The sequence below is a fragment of the Dasypus novemcinctus genome, chromosome 16 (genome assembly GCF_030445035.2).
Source record: "Dasypus novemcinctus isolate mDasNov1 chromosome 16, mDasNov1.1.hap2, whole genome shotgun sequence".
Lineage (NCBI taxonomy): Eukaryota > Metazoa > Chordata > Mammalia > Cingulata > Dasypodidae > Dasypus > Dasypus novemcinctus.
In genome coordinates, this window is record NC_080688.1 from 7,884,933 (window position 1) to 7,904,619 (window position 19,687).

General features: G+C 37.9%; 1 protein-coding gene across 1 annotated transcript; it reads left to right on the forward strand.

The window, feature by feature from the left end:
• Window positions 1-18,807: 18,807 nt before the first annotated feature.
• Window positions 18,808-19,380, forward strand: LOC101412795 (olfactory receptor 2AG2-like). The gene has a single exon (XM_004463531.3). The coding sequence runs from the start codon at window positions 18,808-18,810 to the stop codon at window positions 19,378-19,380; it is 573 nt and encodes a 190-aa protein (XP_004463588.3).
• Window positions 19,381-19,687: the final 307 nt, after the last annotated feature.

Consider the following 19,687-nt stretch of genomic DNA (forward strand, 5'->3'; position numbering starts at 1 on the left):
TGGATGAATCTTGAGAACCCTATGTTGAGTGAAGCAACTCAGGCATTGAAGGACAAATACTACATGACATCAATGATATGAAATAAACAAGCTGCCTCAGAGAGCTAGAGACTGGAAAATAGGCTTACAGGAAATCGGGGGGTGTAGGAAGGATGTGAGCCAACTTCTGCAGGGGTGGAATCTATGATGAGCTGGCGGTAAGTATGAGCACAAAGAAGAGATAATAATGGGGGCAAGGGGTTGCCTTTGAGTGGGGTTTTGCAGGTCTGAGGGGGGCTGGGAATGGGCAGATGGGTAATATTGCCCACAGGATTGGCGGGAGGGAGGGGCAACATATAGGAGAGTGTCAGGTGTTGGTTGAGAGTAAAATGCTGAGAAAATCGTATCAAAATATAATTAGGAGGGTAACCTGTTAGGATGCTCGGAGGGGATGGCCTGATGCAGGACGGACTCCTGGGGAATGTCTGAATGCTCATTTTGCCAGGGTGGGTTGTACCATTGGGTAGAGACCCAAGAAGTGAGAGTTGGGGTGGTCCCACATCCTGGGGAGGACTAATACCATCAAATAGAGAGAACTGTATCTCTTGAGAGAAAGGGTGGCTCCCAGGGCATTAGGGCAGTTGAGCAAGTCAGGCCCTGAACACTGTTGCAAGTATCTCTGGACGTGGCTCCTCGGGAAATGGAGATTGCTGTCGCTGTGGGCCCCAAGGGGAGGTGAAAATGGATATTGAATGGATGGAACCAAGGTAAATGTGGGAGCAAGAGAGGAGTTTCACGAAAGTACATGAGGATGAAATAAAACATGTAATATTACACCAAAAACATACAGGGAATGACAGACTAATAATGGAAACCATAATGTAAAAACATAGGATAACTAAAAAATTTAGAAAACTGTATATCCTAAAGTATGGACCACATTGTAAGTACAGATGTCACCTTGTTTGAAAGCTATTGTTTCAGAGTCTGTACATCAGTTTCAGTAAATATGATACAAATAAGTTAAAAGATCATCGCTGTGGAAGGGAAAAGGTTTTATGGTGGATGTTTGGGAGTACTGTATATTGTATATATGAATTACTGTGATCTGAGACTCTTGTGAAGAGAAGCTCAATAATTAGGAAAAAAGAAAAGAAAAAGAGAGAATGTAGAAATTCTTCCAAATCAAAATGTACTCTAGATCTAATCTTTAAACTCATCGCTATATTCCATTTTACTAGTAAGGGAACCTGACATTATATTGGGATTCACTTTACAGGAAGTTTTGGATCACAGAGTGCTTCAACAATGACGGTGGAGGAATACTGGTATGGGAGGTTATTGACAGGCTATACATGATTGACAGGGAGTTATACAGGACATATGTCCAGGGTGCATGGAAATGCTTGGATATACTCATAGTGGAAACAATTAAAAACAACAGCTGGGGGTGTACTGAGTTCCTGGCCGGGGGTGCTCTGTCATGGTCCCTAGGGGAGCAGCAGCAGTCCCCCAGTTGCAACGGTAAGAACCAGGAAGGAATGAGGGTCCAACAGTGGGCTGCTGATACTAATGACTATGCTTGTGAGCCTATACACCTGAAATAAGAACAAGGCCTAGAGCAGCACTGTGCCTGGGAGTTTCCTCCTGACAGCCTTCATGTTACTCAAATGTGGCCAGTCTCAAAGCCAAACTCAGCATGTAGATGCAGTGCATTCCCCCCAGCGTGGGACATGACACCCAGGGATGAGCCTCCCTGGCACCGAGGGATCACTACCAAATACCAGCTGAAGATGCAACTAGAAAATGACCTTGAATTAAACGTTCAATGCGGAACAGCAGAATATCATTGTCTACAAATAATAACATGACTTTAAAATGCTGTTTGACCTAATGTGAGGGAGAAATGGAAAGGAGAAATGAGTTTATATGGCTACGAGTCTCTAAAAAAGAGTCTGGAGGTTTTTAGAAGGATTGCCCTTATGCACACCTGAGCAGAGTCTCAGAGACAGATAAAGTAGATACAACCCCAGGTATTGGTTCTTCTGAGGGATAAAGAGACCCGAGGGTTCTATGGTCATGGCAGATGGGGTTCACTGCCATGTCAGATGGCCCTTCTTTGGAGCTGGTGTTTCTGCGTGATGGAACTGGACTCAGATGGGATCTCTTTTCACAAGACTTTCATGCTACTTTACTGGAATTGTAGTTGGTGTTGGGGTTTAAGATATATTTAGGGGATTTAAATCTCTGGACTGACAATATGATAGCCAGGCCCTGAGCCTCAACAGACTTCAGCTCCTACACTCTGATTTATTGGACTTACCCCACTCAGCTAACATGGAGTTGAAGAAGGTCAACCACCACACCATGGAGCCTAGAGTGCCTACAACTGAAAGGAGGAGGATTGCATCCAGTATCCATGTGGAATCTGAGCCCCCACTTGACATAGATGTGCAATGGACACAACCAATCCAATGTCCACAGAGAAAATGTGGCATTGGTGTGGGAAGGGTGGCCATGGTGGCTGCTGGGTGCGGGCAATGGGAGGAAGAGATGAGATGGGGAGGCATTTTCGGGACATGGAGTTGTCCTGGGTGGTGCTTCATGGTCAATTATGGGACATTGTACATCCCCCCAGGGCCCACTGAATGGAACGTGGGAGAGTGTGGGCTATGATGTGGACCATTGACTATGGGGTGCAGCGATGCCCAGAGAGGTACTTACCAGGTGCAATGGATGTGTCATGATGACGGGAGAGAGTGTTGCTGTGGGGGGAGTGGGGGGGTTGGGGCAGTGGGGTTGAATGGGACCTCATATTTTTTAATGTAATTTTTAAAAATGAATTAAATATAAAAAATTAAAAATAAAATAAAATAAAATGGCCATATCATGAAAGAAAAAAAAAAAGAAAATATGCTCAACATCACTGGAAATTATGGAAATGCAAATCAAAACTGCAATGAGATAGCATCTTATACCCATAAGGCTGGTGGCTATTAATAAAACAGAACTAAAAGTGTTGGAGCAGATGCAAAGTAATGTGAACTCTCCTCTAGTGCTGTTGGGAACATAGAAGAATCCAGTCATTCTGGACGACAGTTTGGTGGTTCCTAAAAAAACTAGTTATAGATTTGCCATATGACTCAGCAATATGACTGCTGGGTATATACCCAAAAGAAGTGATAACAAGGACACACAAATGTTCATAGCTTATTCACTATTGCCAAAAGTTGGAATCAACCCAAATGCCCATCAACAGATCAATGGATAAACAAAATGTGGCATATGCATACAATGGAATACTGCTCAGCTCTAAGAATGAATGTAGTATTAAGACATTGGATAACATGGATGAATCTTGAGGACCTTATGTTGAGTGAAGCAAGCCAGGTGTTGAAGGACAAATAAAACAGGACCTCTCTGATATGAATTAAAGCAAATCAAACTGTCTCAGAGAACTATAGGCCAGATGATAGGGTTATAGAAAATAGGCAGGGGGGAAGGATGTGAACTGATGCCTACATGGGCAAAATCTATGATAAAGTGAAGGTAAGTAGTTGTGCAGTGAAGGGATAAGATGGAGAACAGGAATGCTATTGGGTGGGGCTTTGCAATCTTGAGGGGCTCTAGGGTTGGGAGGATGGGTCAGAAAGTCCACGAAATTGGGGGGAGGATTTGGGTGAATGGATGAACAAGGGAGAGTGTCAGGTATGTGGTTGAAACTATTATGTTGAGAAAATTCTTTAGAAAATATAAGGATGGGTTACTTGTTTTGGGTATTTGATGGGGGCATATGTCACAGGGTGCACTTGGGGCAGGCTTCTAGGGAGTGTGTGAATGCTTATTTTGTCATATTGTGTTAGATCAGTGGGTGGAGACACATACAATGAGCAGGAAATTGTCGTATCCACATCCTGGGGTGGACTCGAGTTCTCAGAGACAGGAGTGGCTGTCTCTCAAGAGCATGAGTGCCTACCAATGGGGGAGGACAGACTAGAGTTTCCAGCTCTCTAGCACTGTTGTAAGTGTCTATGAATCTTGTCCTTCAATCAGTGAAGATTAGTTGTCACTGTGGGCCCTGATGGGAGAGGGAGAGAGGAAGAGAGTAGATGGAAGTAGCGGTAACTGGGGACATTGGAAGTGTTCCACAAGTTTGTGCAACAATGTATATATGTCATGTTTAATTTCACCAAAATATATGTGTATAGTCTAAAATGTAAACCATAATGTAAAGCATAATGTAACCAAAAATTTAGAAAAATGTACAGTTTAAAATATAAATGATAAGGTAATCCATAATGGAATCACTGTTGATAGTTATTTTTCAATATCTGCATATCAGCTGTAGGAAATATAACATCAACATGTAAAAAGACCATTGCTGGGGAAGTGGGAAAATAGTTTGATGTTGGGTATATGTGAGTACCCTATATTGTATAGGTGACTTTACTGTGATCTAAAACTTTTTATAAGATAAAGTTAAAAATAAAATAGTAGGTGTAGACACTGAGGAAGGAATGGAAGAGATTGCCTTGCCACTGTACATGCAGGGCTACACCTACTACTTTGGTGAAAGGTAAAATGTCAAAAACAAAGTTTTATGACATTTTTCATTTTTTAATACCACTTTTAATTTTTTACTTTATTTTAATTTTTATAAATTATTATATATTCTATTTCTAATCTTATTCCTGTCAATATTATTTTATTTTCATTCTAATTGAATTTAGCAATATATTAGGCTTTATTTTTTAAGAAGTTTTGGATCACAGAGGGGTTCAACTATGGCAGGGGAGGAGCACTGGTGTGGGGTGTCATTGATGGGGGATGCATAGGTAAGAAGGAGTTCTCCATGGCATGCATATAGGGCATATAGATATGTTCGAATGTTCACTGGGTATTGTCATAGTGGATAGAGTTACACCTGACAACTGATGGGGTGCTGACTTCCCATCTTGGTGAGCTCTGTCACATTCCCCAAAGGAACAGCAACAATAACCTAAGTGTAAGGACAAAGAACTGTGAAGAAGAATGGCCCAGTGATGGGCCCTTGATACTGATGACTATGCTCATAAGCCTGTGTGTTTTAAATTTCAACTAGACCTAGAGTTGCAGTGTTTTAAGAATTACCTCCTGAGAGCCTCCATGTTGCTAAAATGTGGCCACTCTCTAAGCTAAACTCAGCATGCAAATACATTATCTTCCCCCCAGTGTGGGAAATGACTCACAGGGATAAGGCTCCCTGGTGCCAAGGGAATACTACCATTACCAGCTGGTGATAAAACTAGAAAATATACTTTGAATAAATCAGTCAAATCATAAAGACAAATGAGTTTATATGGCTAACAGACTTCAAAATGAGTTGGGAGATCATTCTAGGGATCATGCTTATGCACATCTCAGCAGGATCTCAGAGACAGCCAAAGTAGATACAACCAAAGGGAGTGGTGCTTCTGAGAACCACAGAAAGGCCCAGGTTCTACAGTCATGGCTGATGGCTCCACAGTTTGGTGCTTGCCAGTTGTCCCTACTTCAGACCTTGTCTTGTTCTTGATCTTAGAGGGAAATATTTTAGGGTTTCACCATTGTGGATGATGTTAGGTGTGAGTTTTTCATATATACCCTTTATCATGTAAAGAAAGTTTCCTTCTAGTCCTATGTTTTGCTATTTTTTTTTTTAATCAAGAAGAGGTGCTATATTGTATTGAAAGCTTTTTCTGCTCCTATAGGTACAATCATAATTTTTTCTTTTGATCTGTTTATGTGGTGTATTACATTGACTGATTTTCTTATGTTGAACTTTCCTTGCATATCAGGGATGAAACACACTTTGTCATTATGTATATTTCATTTGATATATTGTTGAATATGACTATCAAGAATTTTGTTGAGGATTTTAGCATCTAGGTTCATTAGAATTTGGTTTGTAATATTCCTTTCTTGTGGTGTTTTGTTTTTTTTTTTGGCTTTGGTATTAGGGTAATGTTGGCATCATGGAATGATTAGCAAAGTTCCTTCTATTTCAATTTTTTGGAAGCATTTAAGCAAGATTGGTGTTAGTTCATTCCAGAATATTTGGTAGAATTCGCCTGTGATGCCATCTGTCCCAGGGCTTTTCTTATTTGGGAAGTTTTAATGACTGATTCTATCTCTTGTGATTTGTTTGTGGGATAATCAAAATCTTCTTTTGTTACTGTAGGCTGCTTATGTGTTTCAAGGAATTTATCCATTTTCTCTAGATTGTCCTTCCTGGCATATAGTTTTTCAAATTATCCTCTAAATATTTTCTTTATTTCAGTGGGTTCAGTGCTGATGTTCCCCTTCTGATTTCTTATTTTGTGTATCTACATCTTCTCTGTTTTTCTTTGTTATTCCACCTAAGTGTTTGTAAATTTTTTATTTTTAAAAAATTTTTCTAGTGTTTTCTAATTTTCTATTTCATTTAGTTCTCTTCTGATCCTTGTTCTTTCTTTCTTTCTTCTTCATTTGGAGTTAGATTTTTGTTTTTTATTAATTCATCCAAGTGTACAGTTAGGTCTTTGATTTAACTTTTTCTTCTGCCATATGAATTTATGACAATGAATTTGCGATACAGTTTTTGGTGCATTCCATAAGTTTTGATATGTTGTGTTGTGATTTTCATTAGTTTCATTAGTTTGCCAATGGTTGTGGAAAGTAAGATTAATTCTCCATAGATCTGAGAGGGGTGGGCCTGCCTCACCACAGATTTAGGAAGGCCACATCACCAACTCATGGCTTTGAGAGGATTGGGTTTATAGGCCAGAGGTTATGGGGAGTTTTACCTCCTTTCATTGCACGAAAGGGGTTGAGACTCTACCCCAAAGTTTGGGTAAATATGACCATTATCCCAGTATTATTGGTGGTTGAGTTCTGCAGCCCAGTCACCACCCCGATGCTTGATGATGGTGGAACTAAGAAAATGGCCATTGAGTGAGCCTATGGAAAGGGTGGGGCCCATGTTGGTCTAGGGAGAAGAAACTATTATCCTGAGAATTGTTCTCAGACTTTGACATCTAATGAAGTATGCACTGCAGGTTTATGGAACTTAGGGCAGCAATGAATCACATTTCCCTCCAAAATTCTCCTTGTGGTAGAGCAAATGTTTATTCTTTGTCTTCCTCTTTGTATATTGGAAGCAGGTAATTTATTTTGCAAGTTTCAGAGGCCTCGGGACTCTGTCCTGAGACAAAATCTATTTCTAGATACTGATTGTAATATGATTTATTACATAGCATTGTTACTGATTTAATTTTTTTTTAATATTGTAATGCCTTTTTGGAATTTAGAAGGTGGAGTGTGACAGTTTGATATTATTTATGAATTCCTACAAGAGATCTTGACTATATTTGAAAATGGTCTGTTCCTCTGGGTGTAACATCCATTGACTGTATTAAATTCAGTGTTACCTTTGCTTAATTAAATCAAGTTTATGGCTTTGATTCAGTCAAATCATTGAACCCGTGCTACCTTGGTTGCCCATATAAATGGGCATTCCATCAAGGAGACAGAAGAAAAACAGAAAGGAAGAGAGGCATTTCCATAGGCAAAGCAGAGGCCTCTGGGAGAGATGAGCCATTTCCCTGATACCTTACAGTACTGAGAAATCCACAGGAAGAGAGAAGAGGCTCATGAAAGCCTACAGCTGAGATTGGAAGAAGCTGGGAACATGGAGCCACAGGAGGAAGAAATGCTGAACCCTCACAGACATTAGCAACAATCTTTGGTGAGAGAGTACATCTTATGGTACCTTAAGTTTGGCTCTTATGGATTTGGAAACATAAGCTTCTAACCCAAAAATAACCTTTAAAAAAGCCAACAGATTTCTGGTACTTTGTATCAACACCCATTTGTCTGACTAATACAGTTAGTGAAATTATTTTTAAATAATCATAAGTAAAAAAAAAAAAAAAGAACATCAGTATCAGTATTTGTATTGAAACTGTCCACATGTCAGCTGCTATGGAGAATAACTCATTTTCATTTTTTCAAATCTTCCCAATCACATGATTACATCTAGTTAATAGATGGTAAACATGAATTGTGTACAAAATGGGATTTGGGGATATGTAGTGTCTGTATTCCATTTGCTGTGAAGTTACAAATAAGTTCTGTGTGGAAATAATAGCCCCTGACAAGAGATACCTTAGCAAATGAAGAAAGATCCTTTGCTAGAAATGGTGCTATCTGTAGAAGAATTTATGATAATTTAATGTAATGAATCATCAGTGGAAAATTTTCAATCTCCAATATATGATTGGGACACACACACAAAAAAAAAATCAGAAAAAATCTTGAGGCTTCCTAAAGTAAATTCTAAAATTTTTATGTACTAATTCTTTTTTGTTCACTTTTATTGTCTTTTTAAAAAGATAAGTTGCATAAAATGCTACATTAAAAACATAAGAGGTTCCCATGTACCCCACTCCCTACACTACCCCTGTACCTCTCACATCAATATTCCCTTTCATCAATAAGGCACATTCATTGCATTTGGTGAATACAACCTGGAACACTGCCACACCACATGGACAATAGTTTACATTGTACTTCATACTCTTCCCCAGTTCATCCAGTGGATTATGGCAGGATATATAATGTCCTGCAACTGTCTCTGCAATATCATTAAGGACAACTCCAAGTCTCAAAATAGCCCCATATCACACCTCTTCCTAACAATTCCTGCCCGCAGTAAATCCTGCAGCCACCATCTCCATATTAATGATAAAATTTCTTACATTGCTAGAGTCACAACTGTTCTATAGTAGAATACCAGCAAGTCCACTCCAATCCATATTGACTGATGGCTGATGGATGTGATTCTCCTGCGTGGAGTTGCAGACATTCTCACTTCCCTGTTGTGGTGGTTGACCATTCTCACCTCCCCATCAGCTGACCTGGGTAAGCCCAAAAAACAAGAGAGTAGGTCTTGCAACACTGCTGAGGTTCAGGGCCCAGCTGGCACATGGTCAGTCCAAAGATTCAAGTCTCTTGAGCATTCACAAACACAAGTGCCATCAGAGGTTCAGTAAAAGTGAAAAAGAGGCATGTGTAGAGAGTTCACATCTGAGTCCAACTCCATCACAATCAGGATCACAAATTCCAAAGTTGGGCACGCTTGCAAGGTGATGAACTCCAGAGCCATCTGTCATCACTGTAGAACAAATGTGTCCCCATAATCCTCAACAGCACCAGTACTTGGGGTTGTATCTACTTTGGCTGTCTTTGGGATCCTCCTGAGTTGTGCATAAGCGTGATCTCTCTCTTTTAGAAACTCAATGGACCAAATTACTTAATAAATAATGATGGAGAGACAGGGCAAGATGACTTCAGAGAAAGTGTATCCACATTATCTCTCCTGCAAAAAGTGGCTGAGTGGGGACAAAATCCTGCCTGAGTGAGCTGTTTTGGCAACTCACAAAGCATGAGATTTCAGAACATCAATCTGGTGAGAGTTTGACAGGAAGAGTGATTGCTCAAGATAAATCCATTAGTTTCTGGAGCTTGAGGCTAGAACTGTGGTGTGGCTGATATCCTCTCTTGGGGCAGGTTAGCTCCAGCATTCCCTGAATGTGGACAGTAACAAAGCTTGAGGAGACAAACTCCGAGACTGGGAAGGTTAGGGTGAAGGGTGGAGAGGGTTCCCGCAAGGGCAGTTTCAATTGTCTGGTCTCCCCATTTTGAGATTTGAGGACCAAATAAGATTGCTTAAAGAGAAACCAGGAAGAGGGTATAAGCAAACCTGCTGAAGCAGTCTGATTTGCCTAAACTCCGTGGAATAAGTGGAATTGGTCTGGGAGGAAGTGGAGCCAGGCAATCGACTGGTACTGAGCAGCAAATCTGAGGAGGAGGAGAGTGGGAAGTGCTTGGTAGCCTTCCAGGAGCATATCTGAGGTTCCTGGCAAGGTGTGGGTGCTCTCTATTGAGGAGACTGAGTGTCATTTTTTTCTGTGGTGGGGAGGTTTCCCAGGGTCCAATTTGAAATTTGGAGGGAAGCACTCATGTGGGCTTCCTACTGCCCTGGGAGATAGGGAAGGGGGGGGAGGGAGAAAGGGAAAGGACAGATTTCTAATCAATTTGTTTAGTCTCAAGGAGTTGACCCTTACACAGGAAGGGGAATCTTTGTGAAGAGCAGGTTGACCCAGAGGGAGGGTTTGGCTCAGTGGAGGAGTTCCAACCTTGAAGGTACAAGGTCTCTGGTTCAGGTCTCAGTTCCTCTTACAGTATTGATCCATTTGGAGAGTAAACATCTGCTTGATAATTTGGGACAGAGAAAACATAGGCATTGTCTGTGTATTAGCTTTTCTTGGGTTGCAAATTCCCGCCCACCCCCAAAAAGATTAATTTGTTACATAAGTTAACTGAGTTTACTCACTAAAACCCACTTCAACATCTGCAGTAAGAAATCTTTAGGGTAACTGATAAATAAACACAAACAGCCTTACAAGGTCCACAGGGATTTTAGAGGGAAGTCTGTTTTTTCTTAATGTTTGACTGACACCTTGCTTGAGGACTTGTCTTTTTTTTTCTGTATTCTTGTTTTTCCTTCTTCTTTATCCCTCCACCCCCTTATTTTTTTCCAATTAAAACTACCAGCTTGTTTCTTGTTTGCTGTGCTTTCTCTTCCCCAATTTGCTCTTTTCTGTTTATACTGATTTTGGATACCAATGTTATCTATTTCCTTCCTACATCTTTCCATCTTCTACCTTCTGTTGTTCTTATATTCCACCTCTTTCTTCAGCCCCCAAATTTTCTTGCTTTTTATTCCTAACACTTCTATTCTTTTTCTCTTTTATAGACTCTTTATCTTATTTCGCCTTCTTTTTTCTTTCTCTCTCTCCTGATCACACTGGCCTTTTATTTCATGATGTATTCTTCTCCATATTCATTTTCCCATTTCATTTTAGGCCCTTCACTTTTTATTCCTATAACTGTACACTATTAACTTGAGTTTAATATTCATACTCCTAGGTATTATACAGTTCTTCTGCTAACATTTACTATCAAAACTATCATTACATTTTTTTTTCTGTTCTTACATCATTTGTTTTCCCCAGCCCTAATCAATTTCCTTCAAGGGAAATTAAACAACAACAAAGAAATAGAATAAGAAGAACAAAGTGTCAAAGAGAAAACTTAAAACACAAAAAAACAGCACCTACATAAAACCTGAGATTAGAGGGAAAAGCTAATTTACTAAACAAACCTATCAAGTTAAAATGAAGACCAGAATGCAGCAAAAAATTGCAGACCATACCAATAATCACAAATAAATGGTCCAGTCCAATGAACAAATTAAAAACCAGGAAGAGGATCAGAACATTGAACAAGTAATCAAAGCTGTCCAAACAAATATCATGGAACAACTTAATAAAGTGAAGGAAGAGATGAAGTATATTAAGAAAACACTGGGAGAGCATAATGAATAAATTACGAACATACATCAAAACATCACAGATATGATGGTTATGAATGGCACAATCAAATAAAATTTAAAAACCCTCTGCAAATAACAGCATATTTGAACAGATAGTAGAATTGATCAATAAAAAGATAGAAAAATTCCATCAGGGACTTAGAGATTTGAATGACAACTCAAATCGCACAAACATATGCATTATAGGCATCCCAGAAGGAGAACAGAAGTGAAAAGGGAGAGAAAGGTTGTTGGAGGAAATAATGGCTGAAAGCCTCCCGAACATATTGAGGGAGATGGATATCCATGTCCAGGATAGACAGTGGACCCCAAACAGTATAAATCCCAACAGACCAACTCCAAGACTTACACTTGTCCAATTTTCCAGTGCTTAAAGACAAAGAGAAAATACTAAAGGAAGCAGGAGTAAAGAGAACCATCACACAAAAAGGAAGCTCAATAAAATTAAGGTCTGATTTCTCACTTAAAACCATGGTGGCAAGAAGGCAGTGGTATGACAAATTTCAGACCAAGAATACTCTTCCCAGCAAAGCTGACCATCCAAATCATGGTGAGTTCAAAATTTTCAGAGAAACAGAAACTAAGAGTGTATGCCAATAAGAAACCTGCTTTTCAAGAAATACTAAAGGGATTTCTACAGGATGAGATGAAAGAAAAAAACACAGAAGAGACAGAATTGGAGGAGAGTATAAGAACATATAAAAAGACAAAATAGAAATAAAAACAACATATGACACACAAATCTAAAGAAAATATGGCTAATGTAAGTAATTCCTTGAGAGTAATAATACTGAATGTTCATGAGTTAAACTCATCTGTCAATAAACTCTCATTGGCAGAACAGATAAGGAAATATGACCCATCTATATGCTGTCTACAAGAAACTTACCTTAGACCAAGGGATTCAGATGTGATCTCTCCAAACATGCCTCTTCTGTTACTTTTACTGAACCTGTGGTTGGCATGGGGGTTGGTGTGTGTTCAGGAGACTTGAATCTCTTGACTGGCCATGGGCCAGCTGGGCTCTGAGCCTCAGCAGAGTTGAGGATAACCTACACTACAGTTCATTAGACTTATCCAGGTCAGTTAACAGGGAGGTGAGGATGGTCAACAATGATAGCAGGGAACCGAGAGAGTCTACAACTGCAAGCATGGTACTCATAAAGTACCATTCATGAGCTAGGTAGGATCTAAACCCCTCTCAATTTAGAGGTGGAGTGGATATTGCCATCCCAGAGGAATAAAATATGAATTAGAGTGGACTTACTGAAGTTCTACTATAGAATTATTGTGACTCTAGCAATGGAAGTAATTATATCATTGATGTGGAAACAGTGGTCATGGTAGTTGCTGAAGGCAGAAAGAAGGAAAATGAGGTGTTATTAAGGGACATTTTTGGGACTTGAATTAGTCCTGAATGATATTGCAGGAACAGATACCAGATATTATATATCCTGCCATAACCAACTGAATGGACTGGGACAGAGTGTAAAACTACAATGTAAATTACCATCCATGCCGTGACTGTGTAGTGGTGTTCCAAAATGTATTCATCAATGAAATGAATATGCCAAACTGATGAAAGAGATTGGTGATGTGGGATGAGTGAGGGGTATAGGGAATAAGGATATATGGGAAAATCTTTTATACTTTTAAAATATTTATTTATTCCCCTCCTTCCTCATTGTCTGATCTTTGCATCCATTTTATATGTGTTCTTCTCTGTCTACTTGTCTTCTCTTTAAGCAGCACTGGGAAACAATCCTGAGACTTTCCAGAGTGCAGGAGAGGAGCTCATTCTGATGTGCCACCTCATCTCCCTGGTCTGCTGTGTGTCTTATTGTCTCTTCTCTCTGTCCCTTTTTTGTTGCATCATCTTACTGTGCCAGTTATCCACTCAGGCCAGCAGTCATGTAGCCCTGCACTCCTGCATGGGCCAGCACTCTATTCAGGCCAGCTTGATACTGGGCCAGCACTCTGCATGGGCCATCTGGCCATAAGCACCAGCTTGCTTTCACCAGGAGGCCCTGGGAATAGAAACCTGGACCTCCTATATTGTAGACAGGATCCCAATCACTTGAGCCACATGCACGTCCATCATATTTTTTTTAATGTAACATTTTGTGTGATCTATGTCTCTTTAAAAAATGATAATAAAAAAGAAGGTGAGGAAACGGACTTTGGCCCACTGGTTAGGGCGTCCGTCTACCATATGGGAGGTCCGCGGTTCAAACCCCGGGCCTCCCTGACCCGTGTGGAGCTGGCCATGCACAGCGCTGATGCGCGCAAGGAGTGCCGTGCCACGCAAGGGTGTCCCCCGCGTGGGGGAGCCACACGCGCAAGGAGTGCGCCCGTGAGGAAAGCCGCCCAGCGTGAAAAGAAAGAGCTGCCTGCCCGGGAATGGCGCCGCCCACACTTCCCGTGCCGCTGACGACAACAGAAGCGGACAAAGAAACAAGACGCAGCAAATAGACACCAAGAACAGACAACCAGGGGAGGGGGGGGGGAATTAAATAAATAAATCTTAAAAAAAAAAAAAAAAAGAAGGTGAAAACAGGTGGAGGCTTACCTCCATCAGTGTCATTTGTCTTTTTTCCTACACTCTCAACACCTTCTCTAAAACAGAGGTGCTGGGTTTTGACTGACTGAAAAGAATCCATCTATTTCAGGTTCTTCTTTCCTTTAGCTTCCATTTTAACCTCAAATACTGGCAAGAAATAAAACGTGGATTTTGGGGAAAAAAAGAATTTAATTTAAAAAAGACCAAATTAATTCAAAACTTTTTTTCAAACTTTGCCTTTGCTTTCGTATCTATACTGCTATTATTTTTGTTTTGCTTTTAGTAGATGGTTTGGTTATTCCAGCACAAAATGCTCATGGGAAAATAATAGATGGGCTGTTTCTAATGTTTGATGTAATGAACTTCAGTTGTGTGGAAGCACTTTTCAATTGCTAATTCTTGTTATATTTGTTTTTTTAGCTGTATTTTAAAATTATCTCAGTAGAGTAAAGAATACTAAACTCATTCTGTGGTGTGTTATAGGTTGTGTTTCTATAAAATGTGGTCAAGAAGAATGCAAGCACTCTGATGGGATACATATGACTCCACTACTTGCTCTCTTTGTGAACATGGACAATGTCTACATTTGATAAATGTAGGCATTGTTCTTAGTGCCTAGCTAAAAGAGATATTGGGAGTTCTGAGGATTGAATATATAAATAAAGCACATATTTCTTTGACCAGCAAATTAGAGATAATCAATTAAAGTTAAAATTAACTTAATAGCTTATGTGCACAAGACCTTAAAATCAGTTCTACCCCAAAATAAAGTCCCCTGTGTCCCATACACAGCCAGAGATTTTATTCTATAACCAAGTTCAATTCTTAGGATCAATGTTCATCTCATCCTCTATGTCTATACAGGAAAAAATAAGAAATCATTTTCTGATTAGAATGCTCAGATATCTTTAATGAAATTGTACAGTTATATAAATACATGCAAAAATAACAGTCATGATCCTAATTTCAAAATGAATAAGACAAAGAAAGTATCTTTACTCATATAGAGAATAATGTATATTGCTTCATGGTTTATATCTGAATTAGAGATCTCATAGCCAATTAGTTGATGGAGCCACATGTAGGCCAATATTTAAAAAATGTTTTACTTTATACAGGTTTCTAATTTGCAAATTTGATGATACCAACAGAAAAATAAAACTAATTATTATGGATAAATTATTGCACATCATCCTAGTAATACATACAATTTTAATATATTTTTATTTATTTTTTAAAGATACTTAGATCATCCAAAATGTTACATTAAAAAATATGAGGATCCTGCATACCACCACTCACCACTCCTCCATTAATCTCACATCACCAAACTCTTTCATCATTGAGGCAAATTTATTGCATTTGATGAATACATTTTGGAGCACTGTTACACAGCATGGATTATAGTTTACAATGTAATTTATGCTCTCTCCTAGTCCATTTATTGGTTTATGGCAGGATATATAATGTCCCTGAATGATTTTGCAGTACATAAAATTTTAAATCTCATCTTCATTATTGTTAACATTTTGTCTCGCCCAAGCACCTGGCCATGTTCCACACATGTTGCTTGAATGAATTCACTTTGAACTCAAACAACCCTATAACATGTATATTCTTATCATCCCCATTTTTACACGATGGACCAGAGAGGAAAAAAAAAGTTAAGTAATACATCTGAAGTCACTAATAATGGTGAAGTCAGGAAGGAATATCACTCACTGTGGATCATAGCAGAAGCTGTTGAATTATGTCCTGGGATTTTACCATTGCAATTTTCCAGTTCTCAGATGGTGTTAGCTTGGGATGGTGAATGAATGATTATGTGACTGAATGATATTTTTGTTTGCTCATTTCTAAACAACAGATTTTCTTAACTGGGCATTTGAAGGACAAATGGAGAAATTGTGCTAGGCCTACCTAATGGAATAAGGGACAATGTAGATTTTCTCAAAGGACCTTACTGATTGAATTGTAAATTGTCCCAAACCTCTATGGTAGAGAAATTCTTGTTGTATTTAACCTCCTTAGTTCTGTCTAATATATGACTCTGATAGCAAAGGAAGGTGAATCTCTGTGGACACATTTCTTTGCAACATTGCCATTAACTAACTAGATTTCTGGTGATATCTTAAGGAAAAACATAAAAGGTAATTTTTTCTTTATTTAATGTTTCTGAAAAGAAAACTGAATTTACTTAAAGCAAGGAATTTCAATTGGATAATAGACTTGGAGATAATATTACTATTATGCAAATGACTAGTTCATGCAATATCAGCCTTTTTAGGACAGCAAACTAATGTAAAATAATAATCACTTCTAATCTTGAAATCAGTATAAATATACTTGAAATTGAGTAGCTCTTAAATGTTATTTATTTGCTACTTATGTGATGTTGATGCCATGTATCGTTCAGTGAATCTTCAGTAGCAAGAGGAGAAATATTTTCTTAAACAGTATTTGAAATAGAAAAAAAAATTGTTAATACATAGTTACTGAACACCTTCAAAAATGGGCAGATTAATATTTATTTATTAATTCATTAATCTATCTGCATTTGCATATTCAAATTAGAAATATTGTATAAAAGAAATGAAAGAAATTTGGCAGTATTAAATTTAAAAATTTCAAAAACATTTTGGAAAAGTACTCTCAAATGAACCTCATGCATGTATTTTATTTTAAAAATAGTATATATTTTATTTTTAATTGTGTCAGTAATGATTCCATCGATTTGAATTTATAACACTCAATTTGTAAAAAAAAAAAATACATTATTAAAATGTAACAACAACTCACTTTATTTTAACCAGGAAAATCTTCCCATAACTTAAGCCAATATTAATTTCACCCCCTGTGTTTTGAACAACTTTCTAATGATCAGTTATTTTTCAATTTTCTCAATTTAATTTGGAGAAATATGTGCTGATATACATGCTATACAACACAAAATAAATTAATATAATGCAATATTCTTATAGCCATAAGTTCATACATGAATTTTATAGAATTTTATGGTATTTCCTATATAGAATATTTTAATAGTTGGCATGCTTCCAAATATAAGAAGCAGATCACTATAGAGTGTGGTAACAAGTGTTACCATAGCTTTCCAAAAATAGACTAGTCTACTGTGTTGCATGAAAATTATTTTTTGATGCTGTCATAGATTTTGTGTTTTTATAATGACCCGAATTTGAGGAATATCTCAAATAACATCATGGCTGTAAATCAGGAAAATTAACCAATCAATTCATTTCAATCTTATTTCTACATTTATACAGTTTATAGAGGTTGTCTCCATTTAATTCCCTTCAAGCTAGGTTGTTGACAGTTTGGAGAGATAACTGTTTCCTTTCACACAGAGTTCTGTTAGTTTAAGTGTAGAACTCTGACAAAATCATACCACTAAAGGAGTTTTTGCTTGTTCATTTGTTTCTGTTGTTTTTATACTTTGTCATATTCTCAACAGTCTTTCAATTATGTGGATTGAAATTACTGAATTCACTAGCACACATTTTGTTTGACAGTAGTGTTTTTCACCTTCTTTAGATGGTTTCATGTTTTCAGCTATCAAATCACAAAAAGGTAATGGGAAATTTAACTATCATGTTTTCAAAATTAAGTGCACCTTAGTAAGATTACTAATTTTAAGGCCACATTAGGTAAAATGCAAAGCAAAAGAGAACCCAAAAACATTTAAATATAATTATGGTCCTGGTACTTTAACTGATTTCTAAATATACAAAATTACTTGATCTTTCTGAAAATTAACTTGTCTTGAAAACAAGAAAGTATCCCCTTGAAGTTGTTGTAAGATGAAATTGACACGTGAAAAACAACACTTTCAACATATTTGTATAGAAGATTTCTTATGACTACAATGTTATTTATGCAGTTCCAATTCCTTGCAAAGCTAAACTAAGCAAAATCTTAGAATGTCTTTAAGTAACTATCTTGGGTATATTCATAAAAGAGAAAAAGATATACCTAAGATAAAAATAATAGGGATAAATAGAGAGATTGAGATATAGAGAGTTAGAGAGATAGAGTTGCTGAGTACAGAGATAAGAAGATGTATGTTAGACACGGAAAAGGATTATATAGAGATGTCTAAACTTTATTTTTGCCTAAAAACTACTTAAAAAATTATCAAACACCAAGGAGTCTAACTTTCTTTCCTTTAAATACTGAGAGTGTAATGACTTGGTTAATTTTGTTTAAACTGTTTTAATCAGCATACAGTGACAATGCAATATCAAAGAAATAGAAATCTGTGTGGTAAAAGGCTAGTGTTGAGAATATTTGAAACCCATTTTATATATATATATATATATATAATTGTATAACTAGGGAAGAAATGGAGGTTAACACATTGTAAAATAAGGGAGGGACCAATTTGTGGTGGGACTAATATTTTTATCTAATCTATCCAGGATAATGAATAAGGAAGCAGAGAATGTGGAGATGGTATAATCAGAGTGCTAGAACTGACTTTGTTCTTCTGGGACTGTTTCAGCACATTCAAGCCCCTGATTTCCTCTTTTCTCTCATATTTTTGGTATTTCTTGTGGCCCTTGTTGGTAATCTTATGATGGTTATTCTCATTAGGTTAGACTCACGACTCCATACTCCTATGTACTTCCTTCTCAGCCAACTTTCCATCATGGATCTTTTGTATAGCTCCAATTTTGTACCCAAGATAGCAACTGACTTCCTCTCTGGGAAGAATACTATTTCCTTCATATACTGTGGAATTCAACTCATTATTTTCTCAACACTTATTGGAGCAGAGTGCCTTCTCCTGGCAGCCATGGCTTATGATCGCTATGTGGCTATATGCCACCCTCTCCGCTACTCATTTCTCATGCGCCCTAAAGTCTGCGCTTTCATGGTTGCAGGCACCTGGTTGGGAGCTTTGTTCAATGCTGTGGTACATGGCACCTATACACTGAATCTCCCTTACTGTGCTTCCCGGGAAATTAATCTTTTCTTTTGTGACTTCCCAGCACTCCTGAAACTTGTTTGTGCTGATACATCTCATTATGAAAACGGGATCTATGTTAGTGGTGTTGTGTTCCTCCTTGTTCCTATATCTGCCATTATGGCCTCATATAGTCAGATATTTTCTACTGTTTCTAGATTAAAATCAAACTTAGGTATGAGAAAAGCTTTGGCAACCTGTTCTTCCCATATGATTGTGCTGTCTCTCTTCTATGGTACAGCAATATTTAAATATCTTCTCCCCAAAGCCTATCATACTGCTGAGCAAGATGAAGTAGTAACAGTCTTCTATACCATCATCACTCCCATGCTCAACCCTCTCATCTACAGTCTTCGGAACAAAGATGTGGGTGGAGCCCTCAGGAAAGTTCTAGGAAAGTAAAACTCCATTAAATTTTCATTAGCTATTGAGAATAAGACCAGAAAGGATGGAACTAATATACAGAAATGTATGTGTATAACTAACTGAAATAGACAACATACAATAACCACTATAAGTTTTCTGGGGACAAGTCATGGACAAATTCCATCATCCTCTTCTTGGTTAAAATCCTAATGCATCAGGTACTTCTTCCTGCTGAGACTCATTTGAGCTTCACAGAATGAATAAGTACAATTCTTTATGTCAGAAGACACCCCAAATTTTCAGGTATCATCAAATAATAGAGAACACAATATATTTTGATATT

Coding starts and splice junctions, on each gene's coding strand:
- LOC101412795 (XM_004463531.3), top strand. CDS start 18,808: ATGGCTTATGATCGCTATGTGGCTATATGCCACCCTCTCCGCTACTCA.